General features: G+C 45.3%; 3 protein-coding genes across 3 annotated transcripts; 1 reads left to right on the forward strand and 2 right to left on the reverse strand.

Moving 5' to 3' along the window:
• Positions 1-548: 548 nt before the first annotated feature.
• On the reverse strand, positions 549-2,955 carry rad51c (RAD51 paralog C). The gene is made up of 4 exons (XM_074644881.1): positions 2,758-2,955; positions 2,344-2,620; positions 1,298-1,514; positions 549-1,184 (listed from the first exon to the last, which is right to left on the reverse strand). Exons 1-4 carry the CDS (start codon positions 2,873-2,875, stop codon positions 684-686), a joined length of 1,113 nt encoding a protein of 370 aa, XP_074500982.1. The 5' UTR covers positions 2,876-2,955; the 3' UTR covers positions 549-683.
• A 555-nt stretch (positions 2,956-3,510) lies between these two features.
• abt1 (activator of basal transcription 1) lies at positions 3,511-6,493 on the forward strand. The gene is made up of 4 exons (XM_074644882.1): positions 3,511-4,216; positions 5,031-5,206; positions 5,291-5,476; positions 5,689-6,493. Exons 1-4 carry the CDS (start codon positions 3,793-3,795, stop codon positions 5,869-5,871), a joined length of 969 nt encoding a protein of 322 aa, XP_074500983.1. The 5' UTR covers positions 3,511-3,792; the 3' UTR covers positions 5,872-6,493.
• On the reverse strand, positions 6,122-9,433 carry tsr2 (TSR2 ribosome maturation factor). The gene is made up of 5 exons (XM_074644884.1): positions 9,276-9,433; positions 8,227-8,317; positions 7,025-7,116; positions 6,634-6,792; positions 6,122-6,433 (listed from the first exon to the last, which is right to left on the reverse strand). Exons 1-5 carry the CDS (start codon positions 9,351-9,353, stop codon positions 6,326-6,328), a joined length of 528 nt encoding a protein of 175 aa, XP_074500985.1. The 5' UTR covers positions 9,354-9,433; the 3' UTR covers positions 6,122-6,325.
• Positions 9,434-10,966: the final 1,533 nt, after the last annotated feature.

The following is a 10,966-nucleotide window of genomic DNA, read 5'->3' on the forward strand; positions in this document are numbered from 1 at the left end:
ATAATATATATTAAAAGTATTCTAACATTATTTTACATATTTACTTTAATACAAGTATTCTAACATTATTATTATTATTATTATTATTATCATAATTATAGACAGATAGACAGAGAGGAAGAGTGTTTTGTGTTTCTCTGCATTCACATGTCCTCACTTGCGTCGTTTCTTTCCTTGCATCCTCGGTGGGAAGGACGCAAGGAAAGGATGCAAGTGAGAAAACGTGGATACAGTTTAAGAGACTTGAGATGCAGCCAACGACATCCCGGACTCCACCGTGTCTGTCAACGGCCTTCAGACTGTACAGGTGAACAGGAAGTGCAGGGCGAGGGCGAGAGGAAAGGTGTTAACAACAGATGAGTTACAGTAGAGGTAGGGTTACCCTGACACTGACCTGCTGGCTGGGATTCTACGACCATGCCATCGTCCTGGTTGTTTACATCACTCCCTCGGCGTGACATCATCCAGTTAGACTACAGACGCAACACAACAAACTAAATTCACATTTCTGCTGGATCTCGTTCTCATCCTGTTTACAGACACACAGACGTGTTTCATTGAACTTTATTTAAATCCGTAAATATTACAGAACATTTCATTTGAGCTTCACGCTCCAATCTGAAAGAGTTTCACTGAATATCTCTAAACGTGTTCATCAGGGTCACTCTCAGGTCTCTGACCAATCAGCGGCTATTGTCTCTCTGGCTGGCCGCTGATTCGACGGAGTGTGTCCGGGGTCGTTTGCTCGGCGGCTGCTCTGATTGTTCGACGTCTCTGAATCCCTCAGAGGTGATCTGGTATTGAACGGTGGCCCCCCTGTGATCTGGAGATTTAAAAATGTCCGCCAGCCGCCGTGACCCCGCCCAGTGTAGGAGGAGCCGGATGGTGGGGGCGTGGCCCCAGCTCTCCCCGAGGGCGGGGACCAGCTGTGATTGGCCACCCTGCAGCCGGGTGGTCATCTGGTTGGTTATCATCACGGCGATGCTGTGACTGGTTGCCATGGCGATGAGCTGCTGGGCGAGGCCGTTGAGGAGGCGTGTCCTCTGCGACAGCTCGTCAAAGTGCTGCCGGAACGGAAAAGCCACGCTGTCAATCACCAGGAGGCGGACCTTTGGGTGGTCAGACAGGAAGTCAGGCAACAGATGGAGCTCGGCGAGCAGCTCCACGTAGTCATGGCAACGCACCTGAGAGAGGCGAGACAGACGGCCAATCGGAATCATTACAACCTGCTGCTGTGTGATGACATCACTGTGAAACATTGAGGTGATCTGTTACCATGACGACCGTTCATCATTACCAGGAACATGTTGGACAGGATGGATTCAACGGTGAAGGTCGTCATGGCGACTCGTTGCTCTTCGTCCTCGATCAATAAGGAGCAGTGTTGGACGACGGCGGTGGCGATGTCGACGACTCTCTGAAGCTGGAAGCTGCCCTCAGTGTCGATGTAGACCGCCTGACCTCCGACCCCCCCGAAACACTGAGGCACCTGAACGTCCACCGCCAGCTGCAGGCTGAGAGGATGATGTTGTGTGTTATAGCGTGTTACAGCGTGTCACAGTGTGTTATAGCATGTCACAGTGTGTAATAGTGTGTTACAGCGTGTCAGTGTGTCAAAGTGTGTAATAGTGTGTTACAGCGTGTCACAGTGTGTTATAGCATGTCACAGTTTGTCACAGTGTGTAATAGTGTGTAATAGTGTGTTACAGCGTGTCACAGTGTGTTATAGTGTGTCATAATGTGTTAGTGTGTTATAGTGTGTCATAATGTGTTACAGTGTGTCAGTGTGTAATAGTGTGTAATAGTGTGTCATAATGTGTTACAGTGTGTCACAGTGTGTAATAGTGTGTTACAGCGTGTCACAGTGTGTTATAGTGTGTCATAATGTGTTACAGTGTGTCACAGTGTGTTATAGTGTGTCATAATGTGTTACAGTGTGTCACAGTGTGTCACAGTGTGTCACAGTGTGTAATAATGTGTTACAGTGTGTAATAGTGTGTCATAATGTGTTACAGTGTGTCACAGTGTGTCACAGTGTGTAATAGTGTGTCAGTGTGTCACAGTGTGTTATAGTGTGTTATAGTGTGTCATAATGTGTTACAGTGTGTCACAGTGTGTCACAGTGTGTAATAGTGTGTCACAGTGTGTCACAGTGTGTCACAGTGTGTTATAGTGTGTCATAATGTGTTACAGTGTGTTACAGCGTGTCACAGTGTGTTATAGTGTGTCATAATGTGTCACAGTGTGTTATAGTGTGTCATAATGTGTCACAGTGTGTTATAGTGTGTCATAATGTGTCACAGTGTGTTATAGTGTGTCATAATGTGTCACAGTGTGTCTGACCATAGTTGTGTTTTTCCGACTCCTGGAGCTCCACAGATTTCGGTTGTTTTCCCGACAGGAAGTCCTCCTCCGAGAGCAGCGTCCAGCTGAGAGGAGAACGTCACGATGCTCCTCAGTTCCTCTTCCTTCTGCAGGAGCTCCAGAGCAGTCAGAGAGGCTGACGCTCCTGCTGCTCCTCCTCCTCCTCCTCCTGCTCCTGCTGCTCCATCACCTCCTGATCCCTCTCTCCTCACAGTCTGCAGAACCTCCAGCGCCTCCTGCTGGGACAGACTGGCCTCTGCAACAGAACACAAAACATCCCATTACATTCATTTAACACTAACTTAATGTGAGTGTGTGTGTGTGTGTGTGTGTGTGTGTGTGTGTGTGTGTGTGTGTATATATGTCTGTAAACATAATAATAATATAAGTTACCTTTGCTGAGTTGTAGTGGTTTGAGGTGCAGCAGGTCTGCAGTGAACTGGAAACCAGCGTTGACCAGTTTCATCTTCACACTGGGACTCAGAGACAGACTGGACACAGACCTCTGCATCTCCACTGGTTAACCCTACACCAACACTAACAGTAGCTTCCTCTTCAAAACATCCCGCCATGACCGGAAGCCGACCCCAACCTTCCGGGGTGACTTTTCAAAGTAAAGACATCCAGGAGCTTTTGAGCTGATTAAAAACAGACTTTTTTTTTATTGAGAAATTGACATTACAATATGGAATCGTACAGAACAGTCCACAACTACAAGGGAACAGACAAGCCTGGAAATTGTCGTACGTATAAGAGTGTGGATGAAGAGAGAGAAAAAAAAGAAAAAAAACAACAAACAAAAAAAAGAAAAGTAAGGGAATGTGTGAATAGTGCTAATAGTGCTATAGGGGTTCTCTGTAAGGTTAAGGTCCTCAACTAACATTGAAAGCTTCATAGCATTCTTTTTCTTCATATGTTTCAGAGATGAAAAGTAAAAACACAGCTCCTTGTGAAAAACATAGAAATTTGGTCTTGATTTCAGGAATCTATTTTTAGGTATAAACTTCTTTCCAAGAATGATTATGGAATTGATTGCCAGGTCAAAAACAGACTTTCATACTATGCTGTCAGTTACCAAGTTCTTATTTTGAAGGCATAACCGGAAGTTGCATGTCAGCTGATTGTTTTTGCTAACATGACGCTCAGTTACGTCATTAAGACGCGACAGATGTTCCACACGTGAGAGGCGACCTGCATGTTGTGTTTCAGTGTTGATGAGGAGTTTACACTGAAGGTGAGATTTATTTACACATTAATTTATACAGAAGAAACGTTTTAATGTGAAAGGAAGAAAACCCGGAAGTGATTCTGCTCGATTAAAAAGAAGAAACTGATGAAAAACAGCTGATGATCGATCTGATCTCAAAGCAGTTTATCGATTAGTGATCAGTTTATCAGAGGGTTCAACAGGAACATAGTTACACAGTGATGGAGAGAAGAGAGGAAGAAGAGGAGGGGATGAAGACTACAGCTCAGATAGAAGAAGAAGAGGAGGAAGAAGAGGAGGAGGAAGAAGAAGAAGAAGAAGAGGAGGAGGAGGAGATGAAGACTACTGCTCAGATAGAAGAGAGAGAGGAAGAGGAGGAGGAGGAGGAGGGAGCTGCTGCAGAAAGTGGAGGGGACGATGATGAAGATGAACACTCAGATGGTGATGAAGAGCAGAAAAACAAAGATGATGATGATGGTGGTGGTGCAGGGATGAAGAAGAAGACCAAACAGAAAGCTGTTGGAGTGAAGTGTGTTCCAGGAATCATCTACATCGGTCACGTTCCTCCGAGGTTCCGCCCAAAACACCTGAGGAACCTGCTGTCCGTGTACGGAGAGATCGGACGCGTCTTCCTCCAGCCTGAAGGTACAAATACACAAAAAATACACACAAATATATATATACACGAATACTGTCAGTGTTCGGAGAGATCGGACGTATCTTCCTCCAACCTGAAGGTACAAATACACAACTCCCAACTCCCTGAAATAAACACAACTCCCTGTAATAAACCTGACGCGCTGTAATAAACCCGACGCGCTGCAATAAACCCGGCTCGCTGCGATAAACCCGACGCGCTGCGATAAACCCGGCTCGCTGCGATAAACCCGACGCGCTGCGATAAACCCGACTCGCTGAGATAAACCCGACCCGCTGAGATAAACCCGACTCGCTGAGATAAACCCGACTCGCTGAAATAAACCCGACTCGCTGAGATAAACCCGACCCGCTGAGATAAACCCGACTCGCTGAAATAAACCCGACTCGCTGAAATAAACCCGACTCGCTGAAATAAACCCGACCCGCTGAGATAAACTCGACCCGCTGTAAGAAACGCGACCCGCTGTGATAAACCCGACTCGCTGAAATAAACCCGACTCGCTGAGATAAACCCGACCCGCTGAGATAAACCCGACTCGCTGAGATAAACCCGACCCGCTGAGATAAACTCGACCCGCTGTAAGAAACGCGACCCGCTGTGATAAACCCGACTCGCTGAAATAAACCCGACTCGCTGAAATAAACCCGACTCGCTGTGATAAACCAGACAAACCGGAAGAGACTTAACATTTCCACTATTTACCTCTCCTTCTGTCCTCGTCTCCTCTGTCCTCAGATGGTGAGATGACAGTTTTTATTGCCTGTTTATTTTCTGATCACTGTATTATTGATCCCTCAGATGGTCAGGTGAGGAGGAGGAAGAAGAAGTCTGGGTTGAGGAGGTGTGATTTTACTGAAGGATGGGTGGAGTTCAGAGATAAACGAATGGCGAAGAGAGTGGCAGCGTCTCTCCACAACACACCGATGGGAACCAGGAAACGCCAACGATTCTCCTCCGACCTCTGGTCCATCAAGGTACAATCTGCTCAGTATCTAAAACTAGATCTGAATGACTGAAAATGCAATCCTAGGACTCACCTGTCTTGTCTGTCTCTGTAGTACCTGCACAGGTTCCAGTGGACTCACCTGAGCGAGCGGCTGGCCTACGAGCAGACCGTCCTCCAGCAGAGACTCAGGACTGAGGTGTCTCAGGCGAAGAGAGAAACAAACTTCTACCTGAACAATGTGGATAAAAGTGCTAACATGGACAAGCTGAGGAAGAAGAGACAGAGAGACGGACAACAGGTAAACTATAAACACTCAGCTGAATCTACCTGTAGTTCCAATACAGGTGGAGTCACAGTAACTTTATATTATAGACCACTATCAGCTGTTTGTCTCAAGGGGCTTTACAATCTGTACAGCATACGAGACCCTCTGTCCTCGGACCCTCTGTCCTCTGACCCTCTGTCCTCTGACCCTTGTGTTTGTCCTAAAACTTTATTTGTCGTCGTCAGGTGGAGGACAGGACGTGGGACTTCACTCAGCGTCAGACAGAAGAGGAGATCCAGATGAGGAAGAAGAAGAAGAAAGACTCTTTTACCCAGAAGCACCTGGACAAGACCCACCTCATACAGCAGAAGAGCCAATCAAACGTCTCGCTGCTAGCCAAGATTTTCAACTCCAAACAATCAGAGTGACATCAGAGAGACAGCTGATTGGCTGCAGGACAAAATCAGAAACAAGGAGGGAGGTCACGGCAACAAAATCTGGTGTGCACTCAAGACCGTGTCCCAGCCTCCATTTAATTCTTCCCGCCTTAACGAACTTGTTAAGTCCTCTGTACAGTGTACTGTTCTGTTCATAGTACTTTGTGTAGTCATAGTATAATATGTCAGAATGTAGTATTACAGTCACAGTAGAGTGATGACATTGTACAGGACACAGCGCAGGAGTTTCACAGGTTTAATATAAAAACAAGCAGAGAAACCAGAGTGAGTCCGGTTTAATGAAGCTTCTGTCCTTTCAGGCTGCAGACCGCAACACCACGAGACACCATTACAGTCTTTTTCAGCATCACACACAGCTCCTCCTTAAGGTCAGAGGTCAGCTGATTCTGAGTTCAACAGTTCATATTGCTCTTCATCTTCCTCTTCACTTCTTACGCACCACCGTCCACCCGTCGTCTTCTTCCTGAAGAGGGGGAGGTGGAGAAGGATCTTTCCTGCTGACTGATGGACCGGAGGATTCACACTCCATCACCTGAACACAGGAAGACATTAATTACTATTTGTGAATAAAGAAGATTCCTGAATCACCTGACTGCTGATTGTTGTTTATAAGATAATACTCTAACATCACATAATACATTGATCATCACACTATACTATACTATAGTATATCAGAACTCAATTTGTCAAGTTAAACTGACCGATCAGAGTTGTGTGTCAGGTGAGACGTACCTGTGTGTCGTCATCACTGTCTTCATCAGACTGTGTGGGAGCAGCTGTGACCTTTGCCCTCTGACTCGTCTTCTGTGTGACAGTGTTGATGGTGTGTTTGAGCTGCTGCAGCGCTCCCTGCTGCCACTGGCTGAACAACTGCACCAGACTGTCACACACCTGGAAATACAGGTGAAACAGGGTTAACATCATAGATAAACACCGTTCACACCTGGACCACCTTATATTAATTTGATGGTAATTTCATATGTCGGTCTCATGCGAGCGGCAACCTCCTGGTCCGGGTCTGAGAAGTGAAGCCAAAGCTGACGTGCCTTTAACCTGCATTCTAGCAGTTGGCATCAGAAACCGAGGGGTGTGTGGGTGTGTGTGTGTGTGTGTGTGTGTGTACCTGAGGTAAACTCCCATCATCCACCTCTGTGTCAAACTCCTGATTCATCAGTTCAGCAATGAAGTCCTCGACCTCACACCGCTCCAGGTCAGCTGATTACACGCACACACACACACACACAATATGAGACAACATACAGTAAATACCAGACTCACTCCGACATGTACAGAATATCACCAGAATAAAGGTCCTATCATATATTAGTCTAATCCCGAATATTAGTGTTACTGTAGTATAGTTTCTACAGAAACTCTGCAGGTAGAGTACAGAGTACCTGAGCAGGTAGTGTACAGAGTACCTGAGCAGGTAGTGAACAGAGTACCTGAGCAGGTAGTGAACAGAGTACCTGAGCAGGTAGTGAACAGAGTACCTGAGCAGGTAGTGTACAGAGTACCTGAGCAGGTAGTGAACAGAGTACCTGAGCAGGTAGTGAACAGAGTACCTGAGCAGGTAGTGTACAGAGTACCTGAGCAGGTAGTGAACAGAGTACCTGAGCAGGTAGTGTACAGAGTACCTGAGCAGGTAGTGAACAGAGTACCTGAGCAGGTAGTGAACAGAGTACCTGAGCAGGTAGAGTACAGAGTACCTGAGCAGGTAGTGTACAGAGTACCTGAGCAGGTAGAGTACAGAGTACCTGAGCAGGTAGTGAACAGAGTACCTGAGCAGGTAGTGAACAGAGTACCTGAGCAGGTAGAGTACAGAGTACCTGAGCAGGTAGTGAACAGAGTACCTGAGCAGGTAGTGAACAGAGTACCTGAGCAGGTAGTGAACAGAGTACCTGAGCAGGTAGAGTACAGAGTACCTGAGCAGGTAGTGAACAGAGTACCTGAGCAGGTAGAGTACAGAGTACCTGAGCAGGTAGTGAACAGAGTACCTGAGCAGGTAGTGAACAGAGTACCTGAGCAGGTAGAGTACAGAGTACCTGAGCAGGTAGAGTACAGAGTACCTGAGCAGGTAGAGTACAGAGTACCTGAGCAGGTAGTGAACAGAGTACCTGAGCAGGTAGTGAACAGAGTACCTGAGCAGGTAGAGTACAGAGTACCTGAGCAGGTAGAGTACAGAGTACCTGAGCAGGTAGAGTACAGAGTACCTGAGCAGCTGTGATAGATTAATAAATCATTCAATCGATCAATAAATGACAAACTATCCCAGTGTAAACACATACAATAATCAGCAGCTGACAGATTACCATGGTTACCTACCATTGTCATGGAAGTACTGCTGGACCACATCCACCATCCAGTCAGCTTTCTGCTGCCCGTACATTCCTCCAAACCCGTTATCCACCGCGATCTGAGCACAGAAACACAAAGGATGTGAGTCTATATCTATAGTAACAACCCGGGTCACTCTTATGTTTATTTTAGTTGTCTTCTGATTCACCATGTAGTTAAAATCGGTGTTAATTGTAGCTCTGAACAGCAGCAGACAAACACCTGACAAACTGACTTAAAATAACTTCCTTCATTTATTAGAAAGATTTTTCTTTTCATAATCTGTTATTTCCCCCGTTAACTTTTATTAATGATACTATTAAAGTCAGAGAGAGAAGGAGAGTGTCTGTCAGCAACAAACACCTTTTACATAACTTATTCTCATTTCCATTCAGTCACATGAGGCTGATAATTCCTGAACCTCGGGTTTGATATGAGTTACATCATTTACATTTTCCCTGAAACATTCAGCCTAATAAATAAATTCTACTGTCAGAATATCAATAAATACTGACGCTAATAATGAATAAATAATATAAAGATATTGTGCCAGTAGAGATGGTTCCTGGTCCTCTAAGCAGGACTCAGTCCACAGTAGAAATACAGACTGCAGCTGTTATTCATGTGCAGGTGTTTGTTAAACAGGTAACAGACTACAGAGAGAAAACACTGCTGCTCTGCCACTGAGAATAACTGTTAGTCTTTATTAGTATTAGATCAGTTCAGACATAAACAGCTGTTAGAGCTGGCTGACAGCTGATCCAGATGTGATCAGCTGCTGCTGTCATCAGAAACGGACGTCGCTTCACGTGACGCTTCAGAGGAAACAACAACAACGTCTCATGTCTCTTAAAACGTCCTCGTTTCCTCTGTCCTCGTATGGTTTCCTTGCGTCTCTCCACGCTTCCCTGGTGGGAGGGACTAAAACGCAAGTGAGTGAAACGGGGATGCAATTAAGAGCTTTGGGATGCAGGCCCAGTGGCTCAGGTGTGTCTGGTGTCTGTTGGTCCAGGTGTGCCGTCACGGATCATATTTACCTGTAGAACCGGCCACGTGTTGAGAACAGCTCTCACTCCTTCAGTGAAGAGATCACGAGAAGATGTAGACACCGCCATGCTGGATCTGACAGACAGAAGCAGTCGAGCTCAGAGAGAGAGAGTCCTGATCAGACAGAAGCAGCTGATCCAGACCAGAAGGATCAGACAGAAACAGCAGATGTCAAGATGCTCCAGCAGGAGGCAGCAGCTGATCTCATATTACAGTCTTCTTCTACTGATCTCATATCAGTCACTGTGTTTCTTCTACTCATTTAATATCAAAGTGTTTGTTCTCAGTGAGATTGAAGAGTTTTCAGTCATTGAATCTCATATTTAGAGTTTATTTATTAAATAATAGGAACTTTTTATTTATATATATTTTTTATATATATTTATCATTATTTAAAGGGACTGTTTATAAGAATCAGAATTGCTTGTTAACAGCGGCACCTGTGGCCGTTAAGTCAACGAAAACCAGCGTCCTGTTGCTCACGCTTGTGCTCTCTCTACATAGACATGAACGAGCATCGCTCAAAACAGTGAGGCGACACACGTCAGCTAAAACCACAATATCACTCTATATTTCAGCTGCTTGGCAGTAATGTTAGCTGACCAGACGAAGGTCTCTCTATGAATCACCGCTGATCCTAGTGTTGGCTTTTCCTGCTTCAGCCTCCCGACCGCGGTCGAAGGGAACAGGGGAGACACCGGAGCTTCGGTCAGAGACGATAACGTTTCTCTCTGCAGAGCCCCGTCACTTCACAAGACACAGGAAACCTCTGTTGGTCTGGAGGAGCTGCAGCAGTTATTTCTGCACAAACGTCCACTGTACATTCACTAGATATTCTCAGAGCTACGAAGTCTTCTGCAGTGTGTAGTGAGTGTGCAGGCAGAGGAGCAGAGGAGCAGAGTACAGCAGAGACTCCGGCCCTGGAGACCAAAGCTACGGTCTCCCCCGCATCCTCCGACCGCGGCCAACACTGTTTAACAGACGGGCTTCACTAGATATAACTTTGCGGTTTTAGTGCTTCCGTGTAGTTTGTGTTGGAGTCTTGTCTGAACAGCGTAGCCACACGAGACACCGACCCGGGTGATTTATACGTGTAAGAAGTTACAAACAGCCCCTTTAAATCTCATATTTAGAGAGTTTATTTATTACATAACAGGAACTTTTTATTTATATTTTTTTTATATATTTATCATATCATTATTTAACAGTTGAGGTAAAACAAAATAGAAGTTGCTCTATTTGTTTTGAGCTCTACAGAATCCACCAGTGAAGATCAAACTAATTATTCATTCCCTCCTCTATCTGAAATATTAAATCCTGAGGAGCAGATGCTTCAACATGAACTAATAAATAAATGAATGAATGAATGAGTGAATGAGTGAGGGGGTGTAAAAGCATCAGCTAACAGTTTAACTGAGCATCAGAAACCAAGTGTGATACCTGTAGCCAAAGATACCTAAAAGTAAATGGATACACTCATCATAGACCTTCATATTTGATATTTCCTCTTATTGTACTTCTGCGTTTGTAGTACTATATTTCCTCAAGGCATCAATATATTCACATTCTGTTTCCTCACACATGTAGAGGAATAACCTGCCCACTATCACACCAAATCAGGGATCAATCAGAGTTTGCATTATTAAATTACATGAGTTTAGGTGTATCATCTCCCATTCCG

This window comes from Sebastes fasciatus, chromosome 8 (assembly GCF_043250625.1).
Source record: "Sebastes fasciatus isolate fSebFas1 chromosome 8, fSebFas1.pri, whole genome shotgun sequence".
NCBI classification, from domain to species: domain Eukaryota; kingdom Metazoa; phylum Chordata; class Actinopteri; order Perciformes; family Sebastidae; genus Sebastes; species Sebastes fasciatus.

What these genes read in the sequence shown, in the direction of transcription:
- rad51c (XM_074644881.1), bottom strand. Translation starts at nt 2,875, where the DNA reads ATGCAGAGGTCTGTGTCCAGTCTGTCTCTGAGTCCCAGTGTGAAGATG. An exon ending in ACCACTACAACTCAGCAAAG is followed by an intron (nt 2,621 to 2,757) that starts GTAACTTATATT and finishes GTTCTGTTGCAG; the next exon opens with AGGCCAGTCTGTCCCAGCAG. An exon ending in GTCGGAAAAACACAACTATG is followed by an intron (nt 1,515 to 2,343) that starts GTCAGACACACT and finishes TCATCCTCTCAG; the next exon opens with CCTGCAGCTGGCGGTGGACG.
- abt1 (XM_074644882.1), top strand. Translation starts at nt 3,793, where the DNA reads ATGGAGAGAAGAGAGGAAGAAGAGGAGGGGATGAAGACTACAGCTCAG. An exon ending in CCGACCTCTGGTCCATCAAG is followed by an intron (nt 5,207 to 5,290) that starts GTACAATCTGCT and finishes CTGTCTCTGTAG; the next exon opens with TACCTGCACAGGTTCCAGTG. An exon ending in GACAGAGAGACGGACAACAG is followed by an intron (nt 5,477 to 5,688) that starts GTAAACTATAAA and finishes TGTCGTCGTCAG; the next exon opens with GTGGAGGACAGGACGTGGGA.
- tsr2 (XM_074644884.1), bottom strand. Translation starts at nt 9,353, where the DNA reads ATGGCGGTGTCTACATCTTCTCGTGATCTCTTCACTGAAGGAGTGAGA. An exon ending in GCAGTACTTCCATGACAATG is followed by an intron (nt 7,117 to 8,226) that starts GTAGGTAACCAT and finishes GCGTGTAATCAG; the next exon opens with CTGACCTGGAGCGGTGTGAG. An exon ending in ACAGTGATGACGACACACAG is followed by an intron (nt 6,434 to 6,633) that starts GTACGTCTCACC and finishes TCCTGTGTTCAG; the next exon opens with GTGATGGAGTGTGAATCCTC.